Raw genomic sequence first — 25669 nt, forward strand, 5'->3', positions numbered from 1 at the left:
CAGATTTAATGTTCCATGGCATAGATATATATCCATATACGTATTTCCGGACACCAAAGTAATTTGATTGGTGCATATTTTCATGTCGCTTCATATTGGCCAATGAAAATGATTTTCTATGACGTAAAGGCACGAATAGACTCGACAATAAACGACATTTACTGAAAGATAAAATACCATCACTCGGAAGTTCGAACCTCATTTCTTTCTTTCGTTGACGTCGAAGAAGAAGGAACTGAAAGTAAGTATTTTTTAAATTTTAATTTAGAGTACTGTGTTGTGATGCCTTTTTTATAACTTTATTTTATATTTATACTTACCTTCGTAAAACTTTCTCTAAAATACTGAGTAATAATAATAATCAGGTTAATAAATTGTTTCACACGTGTTCCAAACAAAATGGATTCTTTGAACTTTCATAATTATGTTGTACTATCAAGTTTTCTATTTATTAAATCTATTTTTTAACTTATTTACTATAGGAAGTAAATGTTTTATTAGAATCACACATATTTTGTTAGGAACGCAATAGCATAGACATTATTAGAACTTTTTGTGATATACCTAAAGGTTATTAAGTTTCAAGCGTTTTGGTAATATTCACTTTTACTTTATTGAAAACTTTGTGGAAATCAATATATACCGGTTTGTTACATGTGTAATTAATGATGAATTTACTTATTCTTTCGCGGTTTCCACCATAGAGATTTTCTCAATGATGGCCTAGAATTTCTGAATATATTTGGAACATTAGTTACTTCGTTAGTCTAATATTTTTTACTAATTTGATAATTTTTTTAGAATGGCGGACGCAGCTCCAGCCGGTGGACGTGGTGGATTCCGTGGTGGTTTTGGTTAGTACAATAATTTTTTTTCAGTATTGTTCGTACTCTAATAATTAAACATTTGAATATATAATATCCAAGAAAATTGCTATAGCAATAATAATTAGTAAAATATTGATATTATCTGTCTTGTGCAGTTTACATTTAGATTTTATTTATCACTTGGAAAAATTTATTGTACATACTTTATACTGATAAAAACAAACTAAAGTGTTTTTGAAATAGTATCGAATAAATATAAAACATGCTTAAAAAATATGCAAATCCTCAACTACTATATTGATTACACTTTTCACACCATTACAAAACCCTAATTTTAAAATTTAAGTGAGGTTATTTATTTTAAGCCTGATTTAATTTTTGAAAACTATAATTGCTTATTGTTACTTTCAATTTTAAGCATGTATATATGTATATTAGGGTACCATGTACACTGTGCCGAAGGTGACTTTTGTATTCCTCTTTCTTGTTGTGATACTGGGAATACTAAGTGTTTATAGGTCATCTATTAACTGTTCTTAAAAATTTCAGTATGAGGGATTGATGTAACTCCTACAGATATTCATCTTTTCTTTAATGTGCTCCCAGGTGTAGTGCTCTGTAGTTTTGAAGTGTGCACTTGAAGAGAATGTGGATAGAAGCTTTGCCCTGTGCGCAGCAGAATCTGCAAATTGCAGTCTCTGCAAGGTCTAGCATCCTCAGGTGTCCCAGTAAGTCGAATTTGTAGGTTTTTCTTGTCCACAATGATAAATTCGGCAGATCTTCCCTGGTTATAGCTTCTGAGAGCTGTCTGTGGTATTAAATGGTGTATATTATGTATAGCATATCTACTTTTTGATGAAATATAGCAATAATTGAGTGAATGATTATATCTTTGTAAGTAACTTTACTAATTTCATGGATATGAGGAGTGATTTATAAATACAAATCTACAGAATGTCCATACTAAAATTTTTATTATGTAAATACACAATGACTACAATTCGTTATGTTGGTCAAATCTGCTGAAGTTGCAAATTTGTAGTCCGAAATATTAGTTTTATTAGTGTGGCTTCCACTTTACCCATTAATTTAGCAGATTGATCATTTAACAGTTTTTGCTTTGATCTTGTGAATTGAAATTTTAGTTTCTGAATAATTTCACATTTTAGGTGGTAGTGGGCGCGGTAGTAGCCGAGGAGGTACAAGAGGTCGCGGTAGAGGCCGTGGACGCGGACGTGGCCGTGGAAAGGAAGACCAAAAAGAATGGGTACCAGTCACTAAGTTAGGACGTTTAGTGAAAGATGGAAAAATTCGATCACTCGAAGAAATCTACTTGTTTTCATTACCCATTAAGGAATTTGAAATCATTGATCATTTTATTGGGCCTGATCTAAATGATGAGGTAATTTATTTTGAACAGTGAAATTCTTTTTTTTTTTAACATTTTCTTTATTTTTATGATGAATAACTTATTCTTTCGCGGTTTCCACCAGAGGAACTATGTTCTAATGATGGCCAGAAATTACTGATATTTGTTTTATTGAAAAAAATGCACTTGAGTGATGTTACTATACTAAAAGTTATTTTTTTCTTGTAGGTATTGAAAATAATGCCAGTACAGAAACAAACTCGTGCTGGTCAACGTACTCGATTCAAGGCTTTTGTTGCTATTGGAGACAGTAAAGGTCATATCGGTTTGGGTGTGAAGTGCAGTAAAGAAGTTGCTACAGCTATCAGAGGAGCTATTATTTTGGCTAAATTATCTGTAGTACCTGTCCGTAGAGGTTACTGGGGTAACAAGATTGGTCAACCTCACACAGTACCTTGCAAGGTATATTTATTCATTTTACTAATAAACGTTTACAATTCGGTTTCTGAATGATGAATAATGTTTTTTCTTTCGCGGTTTCCACCAGAGAAATTAATTTCTATGATGGCTTAAGAAATCTGACTTATTTTCAAACTATTATTTAAAGTATGTTATTAGTTTCATATATATTGATCCAGCATTGTACTTTTCAGGTAACTGGTAAGTGTGGATCTGTTACTGTGAGGTTAATTCCAGCTCCCCGTGGTACTGGAATCGTATCTGCTCCTGTACCTAAAAAACTTCTTCAGATGGCTGGTATTGAGGATTGTTATACTTCAGCTAGAGGTTCAACTGGTACATTGGGTAATTTCGCTAAAGCTACTTATGCAGCCATAGCTAAAACATATGCTTACTTGACACCTGATTTGTGGAAAGATATGCCTTTGGCTAAAACTCCTTATCAAGAATTTGCTGACTATTTGTCAAAGAATCATCGCCCGGTTACTGGACCTTCACGTACGGAAAGTGCTTAAGATTGCATAATTGTAATGTATGTTTTTAAATAAAAATTAATGAAATTTACTTTTTCTTCTATTTACGTATTACCTTTGGCTATGGTCTCCTATAAACGTCGTCGGCCGCGTCACGATGCTTACTATGAAAATCTACTGTGATGTGTCTTTCAAATGTAGACATTGGCGTTTGGACACTGTAGACGCAATTCAAATTCTGCATTGCGTCTCTAGATATTTTGATCCATTGCAGTGTAAACATCGTATTTGGCGGCAGCACAGGTCTAAAGTATAGATATAAGGAGTCTGAACGGTACTAACAATTCAAAATCTCCATTTGACACTCGTAAAATTTGTAAACAAACACTCGGCTGTCTTATTTCGGAAATCACCACTATATGTAAAAACATTTGCCTCTGCCACCATCGACGAGAAAGAGGTTCTTCCATTAAAATATAAGCTGCTGCAATGCAGGCCCGGCGACTGTTCAAATCACCCATTCTTCGACAAAACCTAACTGACTAATGTTTCATGCTGAATAGCAATTGTTTGTTGAAATATGAAATGTTTGTTACAACTGCACTTTAATCAACTTGTTTGTTCAATGGAGGCGCACCTTTATATATAGTTAAGCTGATTATAAAAAATATAATATGTAATTCTTCATATTTAACTAACTCAGTTAAAATTAGTAAATTTTGCTATTAAATATAATAAAAAAGAATTCATAATTATAGAATAATTTATATATCTACAACAATCAGTGCCAGAACTCAAAGAAAAAATAAGTCTTTCATACAACCTACTTAAAACAAGATAAATGAGCCATAGAAATAATTGAATTATAAATATTAATATACGAGGGTTAAACGAAATTCATTTATATTGTAAAATCATGACATTATATATGGAGCAATGAAGAAATCTCTCTCCGTGGGTTTTGATAATTTAAATTAATTATATGTAAAATTTTATGATTAAATTTCTTTTATTTAGCTAAATAGTCTATGTTTTTCGGAGATAATGTTCAAGATAAAATATTTCAAGGAATACTTATAAATTGTCATTGTCTTAATTTTATAAGTGATGTCAATTATGACAGATGTTGAAATTGCAAATGAATTTTGACAAATATATCAACATTATCATTTGATTGATTTCAAAATATTTATTTAACTCAATAACGGCAATCTATAGTTTTAATTTCAAAGAAAAAAACTTATACCTAACTTAACATATTAAATGACACTAGTGGAGTATATGAAGAATTTTCTTCATCAAGGAAATCCAATGTTTTCTTTTCTTTACTTCTACTGCAACAGACTTATCTTGTGTTTTGTTGTTTTTTTAATTAACCCAGTAATTCTCGACACGTTAATTTCTTTAATATCTCTCGTTGTCAAATTCCGACACGTTAAGGATTTTTCTTTTTATAATATAACTGACTTTTTAAGTCTCGGCGCGTGATTTTCTAATATCTTTTGATACTACTCTTTACAAGATACGTAATTTATTTAATATCGTATTCTTTGCTTTTTTATAAAACTCCGAGAACGTTCTTGTAGTTTTTCTTGTTTTTCATCATTACAAAATTACAAATTTGGCAATATAATAATCAAAATTAATTCATGTATTATATGTAATTGTGGTATTTTAAACAAGTAATATGTTGATTCCTTTATTATTGTAATTAAGTTTATGTAAATATGTCATCTTTATTTATCACCATTATAAAGTTTCTCATTCTATTAATTTTCTTCTCTCTCCTAGTATGCAATTTCGAATGGTGTTGCGGACTCAAAATAAAACTGTCCAAGAGTTTTTTGAAATGCTAACTTTTCAATCTTTTACCTGATTTTTATTAAGACTAAAAATATATGGTACATAATAACTCAAACATCCATGGAGATAAACAAGTAAACATAAAATTGTGAAATTAGAAGTAAAACAATAATCAGATAGGGTAACAATATAAATATCGATGTATATATAAATGAATAGTACACAGTGTATCTAAGACAAACTATACAACATAAACAAATAAGAGCATTGTTGTATAAAAGTCATTTAAAGAAACCAATACATACACATATAAGTAAAAATCTGTCCAAACAACTACCATTTTAAATTATTAGACGTCAGACAAAAAATAAAATGAATATATTCCGCACGAAGAGATAATAATTCTCCTGTTAAGATAGATCTATCAGCGAATGAATACTCACAAACTTTTCAAATATTAACAAATGCATGAACGGTATAAACTGTTGGAATTACAATGAATCCTAGTTAATTGGGTTCTCAGAGGACAAAGACATATGTACCAATTATTGAGGGAACCTAACCAATAATCCAGTTTTCCAATTAAGCAGATTTAAAATTATAGTTGACTAATTTACACAGGCCCCCGCTTACAGAGGTCGAAATGTGCCGTTATTCCATTTTTATCGGTGGAAATGTTAATAAAAATGCGTATTTTGGATGATATGAATTTAATGTAGGTATGAGTGTACATACATAATGTATGCGTCGAAAAAAAAAACAATACGGTAAAGTTTATTACTTGAACTAATCGGTTATGTTTGTATTTGATTGATAGTTGCTGAAACTTGTTTCTCGATAGAATATATTATATCAAAAATATTAGAATTATCAATATTTGACATTTCGAAATAGTTGTGTAAAGTTTCTAAAGCTTCCATTGCCTCACGCTATGAAATTTTCACAGTCTTCTTCTTCTTCTGTGTCCAAAGAAGACTACATAGCAACTATGTCATCATCATCGCGCGATTTTCCACAAACATAATCTGATAAAATTTGTGATTTTTCAGATACTGATAACGTGTTATATTTACGTTTGGACATTTTTATTCCCTTGTTCTTTGGTCAAAACATGAGATAGTACTGACAAACAAAGCGCGAAAAACGACGCGAAATGTATGTAAACAAACATGTCAAAATGTATTAAAACCTGATTAATTTGTCTTAATGTCTTAATTATCACAGTATCTGATACAAAAACTCATGTTCCACGTCGATTTACTGTTATTGGTGAAATATCTGACAATAGATTAAACTTGGTAAACATTTATAAAAAATATAAATACCAAGGACCCACAAATGTCAAAACAGATCATTTCTTTTTGCAGTCTAAAAATGGAAAATGCAAACCCAAGTTGTGAGTATCAATACCGTTTCAAAAATTCCCTCGCTTATCTCAACATATTTGAATTTACTTAATCCACAAAACTACACTGGGGATACATTTCGACACTCTTCGGCGTCTCTATTAATGGGATCCGGTGGTGATATAATTCAAACTAAAGAAACGCGGTGGGTGGAAATCCAACACAGTTGCGGAGGGTTACGTAGACGACTCAATAAAAAACAAAAAGGATTCCGCAGTGAAAATTTTAACGGGAACAACTAGTTCGACTTCAAGCAACATTGTAAATTTTCACGATTCTACCAACAATCCAATAAGTACTAATACAACTATAGACGATGTTATTTCTCTGAACTCGTTAAATGTTGCCAATTCAAGTACCAATAGTAATGTAACTTCTTCACTTCAAATTAATAATGCTCACAGTTGTACTTCTGAATTACTATTACAAAATAAAAATTGATAAACATTTTTTAAGTCTACGGAGGTTTTTGACTTTTTTGCACAGTTTTTGTGTATTTTTAGTTCTGTTAACTTATATTCAAGCAAAAAAATATTACGGATTCTGAAGAGGTAAGTGATAATTGTAGGCACTTTACTCAGACTATATATTGTAACGTTTTTCGTATTTATTTACAATCTTACTACTCGTGGGGTGAATTAATAAACACTGTCTCTTACTTTCTTAATTTATTTACACACTATACAATACTGTAAATAGCCCACCGTTGATTTTGTCATCCATCGAAATCTTGTCATTTATATTGACCGGAATATCATTTCTCGTAGTCGAAATATCGTCTTTCATGGTGGAAATCTTGTCGTCAATTTTGGCCGAAATATCATCTTTTATATTAACAGAAATATCGTTTTTCAAAGTCAAAATCTTCTTGTCCATATTAGTAGAAAGTGACGAGTGCAAAGTGGAGGACTCGTCTTTGAATAAATATGTTTCTAGATCAAAGCCCTCACTTACCAGTGCCACCTTGAGTCTTACTACTAATTCACTCTTCTTACCGGACGTTTTCAACTCTTGATTTTCCAGTTCGGCTTTCAGTTCTGTCACTTTCAGGTCACCAAGTCTCTGCGACATGTTTATGTCACTATATTTTTACAATATCCCACTTCTGACACCAATGTAACGTTTTTCGTATTTATTTACAATCTTACTACTCGTGGGGTGAATAAATAAACACTCTCTGTTACGTTTTTAATTTATTTACACATTATACAATACACTTAACTTATAATAATTTACTTATAAATATCACTTAAATAATTTCTGCGATTACTTTTACTAATTCGTTCTTTTCAGTATGACTATCTATCTAAAACTAAACTCACTGCGTTACATAAACTTATTTATATACCACAAATAGAATTCTACAAAGTTCTAGAAAAAAAGAAACATGAGAAATAAATAAATAAACTTTCCTAGAAATTATTTAGAAGAAATACTGTAAATAACCCACCCACTATAATAAGAAGTTCTAAAAGGACATATAGCGCCATTTATAAAAATTTTTAGAGACGCTGCACGAATTTTGTTGTCCATTGTAGCTGGACAGGGCCGGCCTAAGGACCCATTTCGCTAGCTTCTCGTAACAATATTAACTTTTAATATTAAACTAAAAGTTAAAGTTACAGATTGGCGCCTATTTTGTTTCGCCTCTGTCTGTTTGTGTCACTATTCTGTGGATTGGTGGTCGGTGGTCTCGTTTATGAGAGACAAGCCAAAAGTGACTTTACTATACACTCGTCCTAAAAGTAAGAACAAAAAAAGCAATCGCCGGCGTTGGTGTTGGATTCATTAAACTGGGTTGGGAAGTATAAGGCCCTCGATCGTAGGAAATATTTTTAGGTCTGTAGGGTTTTTGAATGGATCAATAGCTACTTTCTTATTCAGAGTCATCTGCAGTCTGGCTTAGCTCAGACTTTGACATCGAAGGTGCTAGGTGAGAATTTGAAACGGTAGTACTGGGAATGGATCGTCGCTTCTTGAAAGGTTGTCAAGGCGGAAACATGATATTTGCCAAGTCGAGTTTCAGTGGGTGTGCCTCTTCACAGGTGGTCGAGGTGACAACTTTGATAACAAAGTACCGTCCGTTTCATCTTGTGGCATGAATGTTATCATAGACCTGAAAACTCAAGTCGCATCTGGTAGTCAACGAATGAGTTATTCTCGTCTTTCTGTGATTCACTTCTTTCGCAGCCATGTAAAATCTTTCGCTAGAGTTTTTAAGTAGGAGGTTATAGATAGACTGCAATCGGGAGGAGTTCATAGCAAATCTAAGCGCGGGAATTTGATTTATAGAGGAGTCATGGTCATTATCAGTCAAAACGGCTAGTTGAGTTTTCAAATTTCTGTTTTCCGCGCTCAATGGGATTCACAGCGGTTCAATATGAAGGAATGAGTGACTGATTATTTGAAATCGGGCTAAAGAACTATTGCCTGTCCTATATTTATTGATACACTTCTTTGTAGTTAGCTCGTATTATTATTTTATGCCACTATCAGGGGCTAGTTTTCTGTTCATTACAATTACATAAATATGAAAAAACTACTCAAACTAGAGCGCCTGGACAAGAGTATAAATCCGGAAATGCTGCTAGCCTTTGGAGTCACTGAAAACGAGTTTTCGAACATTTCTTGGAGGCTGCCAAAGTGAAAAACTCTGAAAACAAACTTCTGTTTATCAAGCATAAAAATAAAATATTTCCCAGTCATTCCTTATTTTCCAGAAAACAACATTCTGTCGTCGATAGATCAATATGTACAGATTTTAAATAAGTATGGATTGTAATTTACAAGCTGCATACTTTAAATACCAAAATGCGAACCGCCACTGTCAACAGTCGAAGCCAAACTAAATATTTATCTTCATTATTAATAATTAGACTTTATTTTTAATATGAAAGAAGGTGTTAGTTCGCAATTTCAATTCCTATCGGGGATACTAAGAAACGTAACCAGTAAAACTCTTCAGAGCTTTAATCTTTTAGTTTATTTTAAATAAAGTGTGAATTTTTGAGAATTTTTTCTATTTATTATGTTCATACTAATAATTTTCATTTAGGTAAGTAATTTAATAAGTAGGTTCCTCAGTAAGTTATTACATATTTTTTTATTTTGATAAATCTTAGTTTTAGATTCTTTTAATAAAAAATCAACGTCAATTTTTAGCTATGTTTTTAAACTAATTTTCTATATAAGAAAAACAAATGAAAACGTCTAAGAAGTTAAAGAAAATCAATATTCGTTATATATTATAACAATATATTATTTTAATTTTTTTCCAATCGACTTACCAAGTAATAATATAATAACTAAATATTCTATATCTGTATTTATTTTTTATTTTGTTTTCCTACGCCCATGGGTTTATGTAATACAATTTTATGATATATCTGGCCATAATAGCCACTTCCGCTTTACCTTTCTCCAAAATTTTCCATTACAATTTCTTGTATTTTGAATAATAAGAATCTGACATAAGTAATATTCTTTCTGTTTTTATACAGTTTCCAGTCATTCAATATTAGATTCTATTGATCTTGGGGTTGAATAAAAATGTTAAACTTCATAAAGCTGCCCTTATTTTTTATTTTTTCTTCGTCCTATATTGAAATTAGTGTCGAATCTTAATACTTGAATCTGTCTACTAGTTGAATCAATTGGTTGGCTGTAAAAACGTTCGTCGACATGCTTTTGATATTTATATCTATTAGGATAAGACTATTTCGGACAGCGTCAAACATTTTTTCCTTTTTAACCATAAATTAAGCGCAGTCACTTGAAATTGTCCGCACTAAACTTACATTTCATTTTTTTTAATCTCTCAAGAATTATCATGTTTATATAAATAGTCAATCGCTTTCTTTTGTGACCAACTATTTATCTTTTTCCAGTAAATTCGTTAGATTTCACTCGACGCCTTAATGCTCTGGCCTTGCAGTGTCTTTATTCTCAAGGTTTTGAAATACACCTTATAATACTATTACTTTGTTTTAGATGTCCTTGAAACTATTAGTCCAGGGCCCCGTCAATCACAAAGTAAAGAGATTCAATTGTTTAATTGCAGATAGGCAAATCATTCCTCATGCCTTCGTCTGACTGCTTTCACGACAATTTTACCGTAACATATTTAAATTTTTGTATAGCAAATCAGAAAGCCTCATTTGTAAGAAAATGGCAAATCAATCGAATTTTGTTATATTTAGTGTGAGATTATCATAATAAATGTCACTGAAATGTTTATCAAATATTGTCACAAAAAAATATTCCATATATTGTAAATTTGATCAGCCTATGTATTCATATTTCAGCTTTGTAGGATTTATTACAATTATAATTATCATGGCAACACTGTTTCAGACAGCTGAGACCTTAGGTGATTGCTGTCATTCGATTCATACTATTGAAATCAGATGACAGCAGTGAGCAGCTAACGAACGAATGTATGTGGAATACAAACGAACGAATTGTTTCTTATGAAGTGTTTAGTACGTATGTAGGGCGGGGAGATTTTATTTCGATACGTGCTTAATTTCGAGTATATGAAAAACTTTTAGATACATTATTGTGAATACGCTTCAGTCAATTCAATTAATCATCTGGAAGTTTGTGTTAATGTAATGAAAGTGCATGTGAAAGTGGTATGTACATGTAGATTCTAAAATGTAAACAATACCCACTATATAGTCTCTACTTAGTATTGTTTTCAATATTCAGAAAATATTGAACATATTCTGATTATTATTATTTTAATGTATTCTATAACCAAGATATACGTGAACAGTGGAATGTGTAATCTTTTTGTTTACAAAATACATCTATGCCAATCAAAAAACTAAGATGGAAGGATGTTAGATGTGTAATAAAACAATGTATGTTCTCTAAAGGTATGACATTGTAACAATTTGATAGATTTTACTGCTACATAAATCATATAAAACAGTCTTTTTTTATAAAAGTGCTATATGATTAAAAAAACAGATGACCATTTAAGGAAATGAGTAGGTACTTGGTGTACAACAATATTTACTTGAAGAATTTTCACATTTTTTATCGTGTTGGCAACATCTAGTTACTCATTGTGTAATTGAAGACAATGAGAATTTGAAACAAATTGTGTATGTAACCCCTTGTCAACATTTGAAATATACTTTTTTGTTGATGAAACATTTTTAATTAAGTATGTAGAATGATTCTGCTCAATATTCCACAATTAGGTACTTACATTCTCAACCCATTTTCCTGTATTAGGCCAATAAAAATTTCTTTTCTTCATAACACAATGATTTAGTATATTTAGTAGGATGTAACTAAAACAGATTGAATTAAATAAATACAGATTGCTATGACCTGGTAATATCTAAAATAATTGTCCCAACCAATTATTTTGTTATGAAATAATATCTACAATTTTTTAATTTTATGGTTCTAAATTTGTAATTTATAATTTTCTCATATTATTAATCAAAAGTGAGTTCTAGATATGCCACATTCATAGTTTCGAAACTGTAGAAATTCATACATAGAACCACTTGATAGATTTCTGTGTCGTTAATTATTTTCCCCTCTAATTGATTGTGATATTCTCTTTATATTTCAAGTTTTCTATTATTATTTCAATTTTCCCTTATATTATCTCTTTTAGTGTCTTCCTGTAATATGATGACACGTTACTTAGAAGCCTAGATTGTCTTTGATAATATAATAAGAATATCATATCAATGTGACTTACCATAATGAACTACTATTTAATTTAATAAATAACTCAATAATAAAGCCAGTAACAAACTAATGTGAGACATTGTCAATAGTTATCAAACTTTTTTAATAAAAGAAGAAACTAATTCAAAATATTGTATGAGTCGATCCAGTGTGCAGCCTGAACTATTTTGCTGTGGATAGGATAGGATAGTTTCCGTAATTAGAAATATATCATGGACATTTTTTGACTTTGCATTTATTTTTAATAAAGTTGATTTAAGAAAATTAATTTATTGCAAGTTATTGATTATTCTAAATAAATTCTATAAATCATGCTCATTATTTTCAAAACCAATAATTCTTCTGGTGATTCAATCTCTTAATACACATTTTTTCTTGAAAGGTTTGTATATTGCAGAATAACTGTAAGTTCATAATTACTACTCTAAACAACTAAAATTATTATATTTATTATTCATTTTCATTGAATGGGTATTTTAATATATCACATAGTTGAAAAATTATTTTATTCTAGAGTTACCAGAATATAAGGGTAAGTTAATGGTTCAAATGATAATATATGTCTATCATCAATATAAGTTTGAGATGTTTTCAGTTGCTTCAACATTTCTCTAAAGTAAATATACAGATTCCATGTTTGGAGCTACTGATTATCAATCAGATTTATAGTATTTAATTAAATTATAACTAGAGCTACCATCAGGAATTGAGTATTTAGAGAAAAACATAGAATATAGATTGAGTACAATTCTTCCAGTACCACTAATAATTTTGATTTTTGAAATCATTTATTCTAAAAAATTCAAACTAATTTTGATTATTTACTGATATACTGAAAAAATCCTCCATATTTAATCTGTGGGTATATTGGACAATTTTTCTCTTAATGGCTAACAAGAAGAGATCGAAGCATTTAACTAGGAGGTTGAATTCCCCCCCCCCCCCCAGAAATTGCTTAAATATTTATTTCGAGACAATATAGACATTGTTGATATAATAGCCACTTGTGTTAACTGTGTGTTAACCGAGTTTAAAAGTCTTTAAACTATCATTAATTTTAACCCCCAAAATTAGGGGGTTTTAGTTAAACAGTTTCTAACCTATAATTCAGGTAATTTTGTGATGAAAAACACAGCGGAAACAAGAATTATCACTATAGGTATTACACAATATTATTGTCCCTGCTCTCATAAGTAACAAGACATTTTTTTGGTTTACTGTGCTAGAAGAATGCAAAAAATAGCAGCAGTAAAAGTTGCAGATGCATATATGAAGATGATCTTGATTATTGGTGGTTATTACTTCTTGTTCTTTAACTGTTGCAGCATTTTTCATTTAAATGAATAATAATAAAAATCAATTTATCCTCTATGCTGTATGAGGTTAATGGAAGACTGAAAATAGAACAAAATTGTAATTAATTCACATTAAAAATTTATACACTCAACTGGCGTGTTTAAAAAATAAATTAACACTTGTTGAGTGTTGTTTTGGCATTTTTATACTATTTGAATTTTAAAAAACTATTATATTAATTATGTAGTAATTAAAAAATATATATTATAACCCTTGCAATCTAGTTTTTTATTTGGGTAATATGTTTAGTTATTTATTTCTCTTTTTTATTGGTTAGGTTTTATTACCAATAAAAATTTTCAATATGCTTGATAAAATGATTAAAATTTTCGGCTTGCACATTTCTAATTATTCAAATCTTCAATTTCTACAAACACAAAAAATATGAATAAATTAATAAAAAATTAAAACCATTTTTTTCATGATTACTTTTCGGTTCTTTTTATGAAAAAGGATGGGTTATGGTCCCGTTCTTCTTGAAATGTTTAACATCATCTTGGTAATGAATTAAAGTTTTCAAAGGATCATCTATTCTTAAATCTTCTGTTTCGGTACATTATCATTCCCTAAATCACAAATTTCGGTGCAACAACCCATCTTAATTATTTCTATGTCATCTATAATATCTTCTGCTGTGTTCTGAATTTCCATAGTAACTTTCCTGTGGTAAGTTTTGCTATTTGGTTTTTCAGTATCAATATTCTCCATCCACATCTTTCCCTCTACAGTTTCTTCCAGGACATTTAACAACATAACATATTAAATTATGTTTTTGATTTGTATCTGATGTAATAAGCTAAATACCTAAAGTTACGTTTTCCACTTAATGTATCATACTTTGCAAACTCATTCATATTTTCTTTTGCCATATTGGTATTGATCCCTGTGATTTTGTGTGTCCACGTTCCTCTGTATATTCCAATTCTTAACAGTATGCCACGTACCAAGTAATCTTCTGGATTTATTTTCTTCAATCATAATCTTGGTCCATCATTGTAGTAGTAAAGTTTCCGCTTTCATTGATCTTTTTAGTCTAAAATGAAGAACCCTCACTCCTTAATTCATTGTTATGTTCCAAATGTGTTTCATTGTCATTTTAACTGACCCTAATTATTAATTATGTATAAAATAATCAACAAAAATATATTTCTTCAATATTTCACCAATTTGTACTTGCCATTTGCATCAACTCTAACAATAAACCGAGAAGGGCATTCCCCATATATATGAATACTGCCTGCAACTTCCGCATTTCATTTTTGAGCAGTTTTCTTATATTCTAAAAGAATGAAAACAAACTCGTGTGACATGATGACAAATACCTTTATAATTACTTCGATTATATATTTTAAGATATTTTCATTTTCAGTAAGTATTTTGTTTTTCTTTTGACATGCATATTCTACTTCTCTATTTTGCTGGTGATTTCTATATTTCGAATTCTTTATTGTGAAACATTGAACAATCTGCGTCGTGCAATCCAGAACAAAAGACGTGGCAAGTTGAGTAAGGGTATCGTTTTGCTGCATGTGGCTAATCGGACCAAAGATCTCATCAAATATTTTCAATGGGAAACTCTAGATCATCCTCCCTACAGCCCTGATCTGGCGCCCAGCGACTACCATTTGTTCCTGCACTTGAAGAAACACCTGTGCGGTCAGCGTCTTCAAGGCGATAACGAAGTCAAAACAGTTGTGATACAGTGGTTAACAAGTCAGGTGGCAGAATTTTATGAGGAGGGTATTCAAAAACTGGTGCCACGTTATGACAAGTGCCTCAATATTCACGGAAATTATGTAGAAAAGTAGATTAAGGTACAGGCTTTCATGTAAAAATAAAATTATTGCGATATCTTTGCACTTCTTTTTTTAATTCCAAAACGGTACTTAGAAAGAAAGTGTGATTTTAAAGAAAATCGTGTCTAATAATCCTATAATTAGCCCTATCCATAAAAACGACCACAAAATTTCAGGTTAGAAATACCAGCTATGTGTCGAATGCTATCATAGCTACCATAACACAGTTTTTAAAGTCGACTTTCCTAAAAGTAAAAGCAAGTAAAGTAGTCTATAATAAAATCGCCATTATTCCGATAATTCCCTATTATGTTTACTTCGCCCTCTGTTTGGGTAAAGTTGCCTATCGACTGTAAAACACTTTGTAAAAGAACAGATGAGTTGGTATTCAACACTGCTTATATATCGTAGATTGGCGCCGCCTGCCCTGCTTTACGTGCTTCACGTGTATTTGCATCATCAAACCGAATAAATCTTTATATCTTATTGATGCCCCAATGTATAAGAAGTTGACTTACACGTATCTGTAGAATGATATATATTTGAAATATTTGCACCAGGCATTATGCATTGACTAGTTAGATTTTCCCACGACAGATGCTTTTTATAGAATTTTTTCCCGTGTATGAGATACAATTGCCTTTTGTTGATACAATTTTTTCGATTATTTTAATAATGAAAGTTTCATCCATTTGCATTGTACTTTTATGTGCTCTAGATATTTACTAAAAAATAATTCAAATCCTAGTTTAACGTTCAGTTGATGTTAAGTCCAGAGTTATCTGTAATAGTTGTCGTAGGTTGTGATGTTAACCACAGGTTGGAACTCTTTATTTCGATTTATCATCATGCTAGTCTGACTAACCTCACTATCTCGATTTCGCACTAAACACAGAAACATATAAAGATAAAACATAGTTATAAATTATTTTTGAATCCACAAATACAGTGTGTTTCTAAATTCATGCGAAAAGGTGGTGATTGAAATTAAGTTTATTTTTTTTTTTGTAAAATTTCAGTAATGCTAGAAATTTGATATTCTGGGCACTCGCAAAGGACTAACCACGGGTATTTTTTCAATTTTTCTGTTACATTATCCGCTAAAAACCTTTTTTTTAAGGTAGAGTTTTATGAAATGAAATAATAATATTTATTCAAATTGTAGTAGGCTGATGTTGATAGTTACAAATCGGGATCCACTTGTGAGTTTGCCAGTTGTTATTTTTGCATTATTTATGTATTGCAGCATGTATACAATTGCTGAAATGGCCGACATGCATTTTGTGTATGGTATGGCAAATGGTAATTCTCGATAAGCTAGAAGTCTTTATGCTGAAAAATATCCGCAACGAATGACGCCTTATTCCGTATTTGCACGTATTCACGATCGCTTATCCGAAACTGGAATGTTAAAAAGAAATTCAACCGACACTGGTCGTTTCCGGATAGCAATTTTAAATGAAATGGGTGTACACCCGAAACGAAGTACTAGAAAAATTGCCAAAAATTTAATCTCCAGCATGACAACGATCTCAAGCAGTGCTTGAAACTGTGCAAATAGTATTTTAAGCGATTAGAAACGACGAATGTACCGAAAGTAAAGATTTGGCAGTCACAGTCGACCGACCTCAACCCAATCGAGTTCTTGTGGGACAAATTAGACAGGGAAGTTAAAAAGTCGTGTCCTACTTCCACTTCACATCTTTGGAATATCCTGAAAAACCAATAGAACCAAATAGTTGACAAAAATTAGTCTAAATTGGTACAGAGAATATATTGATTACTAGTTCTAGTAACGTTATGTCCTCTATTAAGTTGGAATTTCTGGAACCTTTGGTGATATTTATACTGAACACACGAACCATGTTATCGTCTTCAGACCCTGAAGGTAAACAGTTTACTAGGAGTGTTAAATATGTAATGCCATCTACGAATGTTAACTGTTATCTTTTAATTAACTCCACCAACATTCTTATACCTTTTATCCTATTTGTAATACATGTTATATGATACTGGTTTTCAATTAGTTACACAAAGTAGACAATCGAGGTTGAAAATACCCAACAACTCTATATTCTATAGTTTTCCTACAGTTTACATATTGTTTAGAAACAGATTGTGAATGAATTTAATCTAATACACAATACAATTAAGGTCAATACAAGAGTTCGACCTTTTTGAAAAAAACTCTAAAATATGTTTACAGAATAAAAAGTGAAAAGTAAGTTTTAATGTACGAAGCATCCAATGCTTTTTAATCAGTGATTTTCTGGTCGGTCTTTTTCTTACATGAGTATTAAGAAGTATATTCTACTTTTCACAAAAATTATCGCATCGCTCATTATTTTTTAAATATTTTAAATGTGTTGCCTTTTTTTCGAATTCCATTATTATAACGAATTAAAACACGAATAGATACGCTTTTTGCAACATTTATTTTATATCAGTTTAATCTACAGAGAATAAAAAGTTTGATTTACCAAAACATAGAAAATATCAAAAAAATTGTACATCTATACAAAAAAATGAACGGTGCATAAACTAAACCCAGCCAATGAATTTCTAATAGCGTGTGTTGCCGCTCCTCGCTCTAATTATAGCTTCCATTCGTCTTGGAAGGCTTCTAAACAGGTTCTGGACTTATCCTTGCGGCATGTTTTCCCAGAAGTTGAAAAGAACATTTTGAAGATCGTCTATTATTCTTATAGGTGCCGGATGCTGCTAAATTTGCCATCCTAGATGGTCCCGGACATGCTCTATTGGGTTAAGGTCCGGGCTACGTGCAGGCCAATTCAGGTTGGGTATCTCGACCTCTTCTAAGTACTGCCGAACCACTCTATCAGGGTGTGAACGAGTATTATCGTGCATTAGCACAGATTTGTCACCGATATGAGTCATATAAGGCACTACATGGGGTTTTAGTACCTGTCAGCATTTAGTCTTCCATCATTCACTGGTACTTACTCCGTACGGTCCTCGAAAGAAATAATAATTATTAAGTTGATGATTTATTTACTTCGCCGATTAAACAGAGGCTGTTTAACATCAGCAAATCGAACATCCTGATCCTGATGATAATATTCGCTGTCCTGGTGGACCTGAGAAGAATAATGGCATAAAATTTAAAGATTGTGTTGCATAGATAGATAAATACTTCCTTACTTTCGAAGCTAATATAGGCATATTAATAAAAAGCGGATTATTAAAGTATATGAAGTGATTGAAGACCCATAAGGAATGCTGATAAGTTATAGTAGCTATCAAAAGCTCATTTGTGAAATCAGAAACTTGTAATCTCTATAAGAAAAAAAGTAGATTTGGATTATTATTTCCTCTATTTATCAGAGTCTAGAAAAAGCATCAAAGACCTTATACAAAGTAAGTGGTGTGCTATTTTTATCACGCTTTTTATAGCTTCGATGTATGTATATGTCTATGAAGTCCTTAGACGGTATACAAATAGGAGCTAAAAATTCCTAAAAATTAATTTGTTAGATGAAACGATTAGATTGCAACATAATTCATGAGAAAACACAATAAAAAACACTAGTTTACTCTCTTTATTTTCTCTCCTTAAAGCTATAAGTGTTAGCAAAAATATTCTAAGACATCACTTTTTTTTCTTTCAACCACATCATTTTGTTCAACTTCTCTACATGGTTAAATTTGATATTCGTCAATTATTTATCCCCAAATATCTCATTTCGAAATTAATTGAAGTGTCGAGTAGAAAATGCAAACAAAGCTCTGATTTGTTTTGTTATCTTTGTGAATAGTTCATCGTAGATTTTTAAAAAGTGCACATCTTTTTTATTTTGGATTTCCTATAGGAATCAAAATAAAAAGTGTTTTACTAACATGGTCAGCCAGATATAACGTATACATTAGTTCACCAATGTTATGGAGAGAACCTAGCAATCATGGAAATGTCTCTTTTATGTCAGGAAGAAATTGGGGGCCTACAGGGCAAGTATTGTATATATGCGGATACTCTGTCCAGTACTAAATTAATTTTACATTCAAAATATCTTCATGCAATTTGCGTGTGGTGATTCCATTGAAATATATTGAAAGATTATAATGAAAGTTACTTTGAAGTAAAATCCTTTGTAATAAATCGGACGATTCATCTGTTCATGAAAGTACTCCACATTTAATTAAACTGAATTAAATGATGATTTAAAATTATCAAGATCAAAAGCAGAACTCGATTACAAGAGTGGAATTTGTTAATACGTAAGTTATCTTGATCAGAAACTAAAGTGAGGTTTACACGGATTTTTGAAAATAGAAGGGGAATACTATCATTGTACTGATATCCCGGGGCTTTTGAAGCAGTGAGGCAAAACTATAATAAAACAGTATGACGCTTATCAGTTGATTTTTCGATGTACAGTTTAAAAGCTCTTTTGTTGTTCAATGGAAATGAGAAAACGTTTAAGTCAATAGGGCACGCGATAAATTGTTAAGAGAGCTGTGAATTAATGTATGTTAATGAAATTAATAAAGTATGAACAACATCAATGAAACGGGTGTAGCGACCTCAAATTCGTCAGTGTCCTATTTGTGTTATAAGGTGGTTTTGCCAAATACTTACTATTGGTTCCTTTGTTTGTGATTCAGAACATTATTTTATGTATATTCCGGAAAAAATGAACATCAAATATAAGGTAGATCAAAAAAACATTCTACTTTGTTTACTCATTAAACTAGGTCTTAAGAAAAACTTTCTGAAGGCGCTGAACAAGAATAGTGATGGACTCCGGTATTTGAAAAGTTATGTAAGATCCTCACTTAGAAAGTATTTTATCTGCCAATCGAAAATATGCTTAAAAGTCATTCAAAAATATTGTCGAAGAGATTTTGGAAAATAAAAAAGTGAAGATTATGAAGATGTTGTTTTTGAACTTTTCTCTTGACTACGAGAGTTGTTACTTAAGTTTTCAGATGAACAAATAGAAACAAATAGTTATAATTGGATATGGCTTTATTGTTTGTCAAAATATTCTCCATCAATATCAATAGACTTAGCATGCATTTGAACCATTTGTCAAAGCATTTTTCCCATTCCGATTGAGGTACCTCCAAAACATGTAATTTCAGCGCATGAACCGCTTCTTCAGATGTATAAAAACGTTGATACCGCAATTAATTATTCATTTGCGGGAATGAGAAGAAACCATTGGGTCCCAAATAGGGACTGTTCGGTGGAGGACAAATCAATTCGATGTTTTAACTATTGAAAAACGTTTTTGTTCGAAAGGATGTGAGCTAGTATTGTCGTGGTGGGAAATGATTCGTCTTCTGCCTTCTATGTTGGTGATGACAAGTCCAGTTATTCCGAAAAAACCGGCTACCATTTCCTTCGAATTGCTTCATGCGTGAACAACTTTTGTTGGATTTGGTTCGTCTGGAAAGATCCATACAGTCGATTGTTGTTTAGTTTCGTATTCTCATAGTGTTTTGTATCGCAATGTGACCGAGAACTTGAAATACCGGAAATTGTGTTCACGTTAGGTTCCAAAAATTATTGACGGATTTGCAAAAAATCAACTAAACGTTTAGGCAGTGCATTGACTTTCCTTGAGCGGTACCACAATAAAGGTGAAGATTATTTAGACCAAATTGTTACTGGTGACGAAACATGGGTGGTTTACGTCACACCAAAATCGAAACAACAATCCATGGAATAGCGACATTCATCGTCACTCAAAAAAGTGAAGTTTAAGAACAATTCTGCCCCTTTGGGGACAGAAAAGGAGTATTGCTAGTGGAGTTTCGGCCTCGTAATGAGACAATCAATGCAGCGTCTTATTGTGAGACATTTAACAATCTGCGTCGTGCAATCCAGAACAAAAGACGTGGCAAGTTGAGTAAGGGTATCGTTTTTATGCGTGACAATGCCCGTCCACATGTGGCTAATCGGACCAAAGATCTCATCAAATATTTTCAATGGGCAACTCTATATCATCCTCCCTACAGCCCTGATCTGGCGCCCAGCGACTACCATTTGTTCCTGCACTTGAAGAAACACCTGGGCGGTCAGCGTCTTCAAGGCGATAACGAAGTCAAAACAGTTGTGATACAGTGGTTAACAAGTCAAGTGGCAGAATTTTATGAGTAGGGTATTCAAAAACTGTGCCTCAATATTCACGGAAATTATATAAAAAAGTAGATTAAGGTACAGGCTTTCATGTAAAAATAAAATTATTGCGATATCTTTGCACTTCTTTTTTTAATTCCAAAACGGTACTTACTTAAAAAATATGTCTCGTAGTTCACCAAACTAAAAAGTCATATATGTTGATACAAGAATTAAATGACTGGCGAGAAAATTAATGTCACTGTTCTAAATGCGTGGGATGCTTTGTACGACATTTGTCTTCTAAAATTAATTCCGCATTTCGGAATAATCTAGTAAAACACTATAGCGATTAATATTGAGCACCCCCACGTTTTAGAACAGTGACATTTATTTTCTCGTCATTTATTTTATTCTTACAAACATCCGCAGTAAAATTTCTAGCCTTTGATATATATCTTGAATATTATTTCCTGTAAAGCACTTGTACAGAGACAAAAGCTTTTTATTTCCTACTTTGTTTGTTAATTAGTATGATTTGAAATGTACAATTCCATCAAAAATCGACGGCTTTAAACTTTTTTTAAAAACAGTTAAGATTTATAATAAGCTCTTTTATCGTGAGAAGTTTCATTATGGCTCAACTAAAAGTACAATTTTTCGATTTGGCTCTCTGTCTGTCTGACGTTATACAAAATCCGACCCTATTCAGACTTCCATGTTAGGTACAATCATAGAAATAACACTCCTAGAAGCCTAGTATAGTAAAAGTTTCCGTCTTCAACCCGGAGATGTCAGCGCTTGCCAATATAAGTTGGAAAATATTGTAGTGTTTTTCATCTCTAATTTATTTAACTGTTTTTAACGGTAGGATAAATTTATACAGATGGTGTTTCTTACTTACTTAATTTATTCGGCACTTACACTAGAAACAATGAACTATGCACTAAACATTAGAATACTTGTAACAATATGAACATATCGCATGTAAATAGACGTTTTTCTAAGAATTCCCGTACCCGCTCTTCAAAAGTATCCGGAGCGCTCACCAAATTTTCGCTTCTATTATCATAAGAGAACAGGACCGGCTCCACGTTCCAGATCATGGACGAGTTCGTAACAATATCTTTGCGCAATTGATATATTCAGCCATTTTGGACGCATAGTTTCTATTAAACAATCGTATCGAGCTGTTATTAAATATTTGTTTTTGAAAGGCAATATGCGTACTCAAATGAAAGTGGGGTTAGATACTGAGTACTGAGAACATTGTGGCAGCGTTCTGAACGGCCAAAAACTGCGACAACCAGCGATGTTATCGCAATGACCATATACTGACTGCAGAATTATGAATGCGTAAGATATACACGCGTTGGTTGCTGGGTTTTCTCACCATTGACCAAAAATGCAACCAAAGAATATTCATTGACGCGGCTTAAGAAAAATGAGTCGGATTTTTTGCGTCGATTCATAATTATAGGTGGAAACTGAGAGTGGATTGCTCCTTGCTTGATAGGTAACTAGTAGGAATTTCTGGAACCGTTGGCGATATTCATACTGAATACACTACTAACTAACTGTTAGTTAATTTACCTTCAGTCTCCGAAGAGGATAACTTGGTTATCGAAACGCGCGTCAGTGTACCTAATTGTGTTTGCTTGATAAGGTCAAGAGAAAAATTGTCAAAAGTGTAGTGGAAGAAGAAAGAAAAAGCGCTTTTCATAAAAACAACTCACTTTCTAATACATTGGTAATCGCCAGTGATAAAGCTCATGAATTACATTTCGATTTCAGATTATTTCGCCAGCGACTTTTTCCTGTTTTCTAACCTCAAAGTTCTGCTTGCAGAAGAGAAATTTTCATCAGGCGATGACATTATCACAAACGTAAATGCATATTTTAAGGAAAAATACGGCTACTATTATTTAGAAAGATTGAAGGATGTGTAGACTTGAGAGGAGACTATGTTGTGAAATTAAAATGTTGAAAAACATTTGAGAATGTCTCGCATAGAATAGAACAATGTTGGAATTGTGCAAATTAGAATGGAGACTATTACGAATGTCGATGGTAAAAGTTTACATGACAATTAATTTGCTATTTTTGTTTATAAATTGCCGGAACTTAATTGTCCATCATTTCCAAAACAGTGATGAAATCTGCTCTCAAACTCCTCTCAACATGTCGAAAAGTTTATACTTGAAGCTCTCTAGACGTAAGTCTTGAAATATTCTAGTTCTCAATGCTGTGTTTTATTCAGAATTAATTTTTGATGTCCCCTCCAGGAAGAAATCTAGAGGGGATAAGTCGAGCAACTAACTACTAACTCGAAGATACTGTTGTGAATAAGATATTTTCCAAACTAGTTATTATGTCATGAACTCACCGTTTCGATTATCCTTTATTTATTAAAAGGGGCGAATAAAACTATTCTAGAATGGTTAGAGTTCTTCCAATATCAATTGCAGAAGACAGTTATGCGAGGAACAATAAATATTTCATAAATACGCAAGGCACTAATACCAAATAAGAAATGGAAAATAATGTTTACTCCCCGTATAAAATTCGGTAAACATTTAACAAACCGTCAGCCCACGTGGACTCATCATCTCCACTGTTTACCAGTGAAAACATCGAATCGTAAACATGAATACATTTCAATTGGCTGAAGCTGTCGGAAGGCGTATGTACACAATTTCTTTGAAATATTTCTGTGAGAGAGTCTGCGTGGCTTGGTGAGATTAATTTAATTCATAAATTGAAATCAGTTGACAAAGCTACTTAAGATTTGATACGTAGGACAATTTATAGTTTATATAAGGGTTGCGACATTAGAAGTAATACAGCAAAAGGTAGCAGATTGTCCAGAATATAATTATACCAGTTCAGAAAAATTGCGTCAAGATTTCTCAGCATGTGGTTTTAAAAACACTGAATAAACGGATGGCAATAACCGAATTGTCAAGGCTAGTTCGGACTACCGAAGTTCTAATAGACGAATGGGGTATAAAAAGGGTTCAGTTCATGTCTGGTACTCTGCTTAAACCAAACGCTCTTACAGGCAGATACATTTTACGCGTATGTTTACGTTTTATGATTTAATATTCAGTTGTAGAAAGTTAACGAGGTATAATAATGATTTTTTTCCAAGTTTCAAGTAGGACTACAATTTAGTGCATCTGTCTAAATAACGGCGTATAATGCCATCCAATTTATAATGATTCCATTGTCTTCCAACGAATACTTTCTCACGTAATATATACATATTTTTAAAAGTTTTTATAAAAATAATAAATTTTTAAAATAAGATATCTACGCCTATGGTAGATCAAACCAAATTGTCGGCAAGGGTTTTTATAATCTTCAATAATTAATATTGGAAGAATATATTCTCTTTGGATACTATGTATGACTTTCTTTGAAAAGTAGATTTGCTTTCCTCCAGTCGCAAAAATTGTAATTATTAAACCGTCACAAAATCCATCCTTTTATCGAAATCTTTGTCGAAAAATTTGTATTTCATACAATTAGAATTCATTCAACTGCAATGTTTTAGTAAACACATTCCTATTTGGAGTGTTACACTGCGATGTACTGCTAAAATTTCTTTGGTAATCTTATCAAAATTGTGTAGGAAGTTTCAACGCACAACAATTTAGTAAATTTAATAAATAACATAATTCAATTCAGATTGAGAAAATTACAAACATTTTATAAAATTTACCAAGGGGTACTAGAAAATTTGATTAGCAATTTCACTATATAATTTTGTAATTTCAATCAAATATTTATTAAAAGGATACTCACTAAATTTACTCGGCGTCGGATTTAGGGATAGTCTAGCGGGGGCTAGGCCCCGAGCACGTAGGGGCCCAGCAAAATTACTAGTTTGATCATTTATTTTAGAAGCAATATTAGATCTACAGCCAAATTTGCATTTTTTCCAAAAATTGTTTGAAAATTTAAATGAAATGATTGAATTAGTGTAATTTAATCCACACACTAATTTTTCACTCTATAAAATAATTATATACTCTAAATAATAATAAATTTTATATGCCATTCATTCAAAATGTAAAAGATGAATTCGTATCTCTAGTAGAAATATATTCGAATGATCTACAACTTGAATTATTTTGTGAATTAAAGCAATTCATTCCTCATATCAAATTTCACCCCGAATTGATTAATAATACAAATAATTTATTAATACCATTGAATACACTTAATTGGATCGTTGAATCAGATATGATCGTTTGTCGTAATTAACAAGGCTGTGCATTGAAAATGATTTAATACAGAGTATGAATTTGGATGAGATAATTAAAAATTTTGCCGCAGCTAATTCGAGAAAGTATATTCAATAAAAATTTTATATAGTTT

At 31.7% G+C, this 25669-nt stretch overlaps 2 protein-coding genes across 3 annotated transcripts in view; both read left to right on the forward strand.

Moving 5' to 3' along the window:
* The first annotated feature begins 135 nt into the window (after positions 1 to 135).
* LOC130896361 (40S ribosomal protein S2) lies at positions 136 to 3219 on the forward strand. The gene is made up of 5 exons (XM_057804385.1): positions 136 to 241; positions 802 to 854; positions 1997 to 2229; positions 2425 to 2658; positions 2850 to 3219. The coding sequence occupies exons 2-5, from the start codon at positions 803 to 805 to the stop codon at positions 3168 to 3170; spliced, it is 840 nt and encodes a 279-aa protein (XP_057660368.1). The 5' UTR covers positions 136 to 241; position 802; the 3' UTR covers positions 3171 to 3219.
* Positions 3220 to 10741: 7522 nt separating this feature from the next.
* LOC130896350 (uncharacterized) overlaps positions 10742 to 25669 on the forward strand; it is a 207387-nt gene continuing 192459 nt past the window's right edge. The window contains exon 1 of one of the 2 annotated variants that reach the window (XM_057804365.1): positions 10742 to 10971. The gene's annotated coding sequence lies outside the window, so the exon portion shown is untranslated. The remainder of the gene's footprint in view (positions 10972 to 25669) is intronic. The other variant, XM_057804366.1, reaches the window with a different exon arrangement.

This window comes from Diorhabda carinulata, chromosome 7, assembly GCF_026250575.1.
Source record: "Diorhabda carinulata isolate Delta chromosome 7, icDioCari1.1, whole genome shotgun sequence".
In the NCBI taxonomy this organism is placed as follows: Eukaryota; Metazoa; Arthropoda; class Insecta; order Coleoptera; family Chrysomelidae; genus Diorhabda; species Diorhabda carinulata.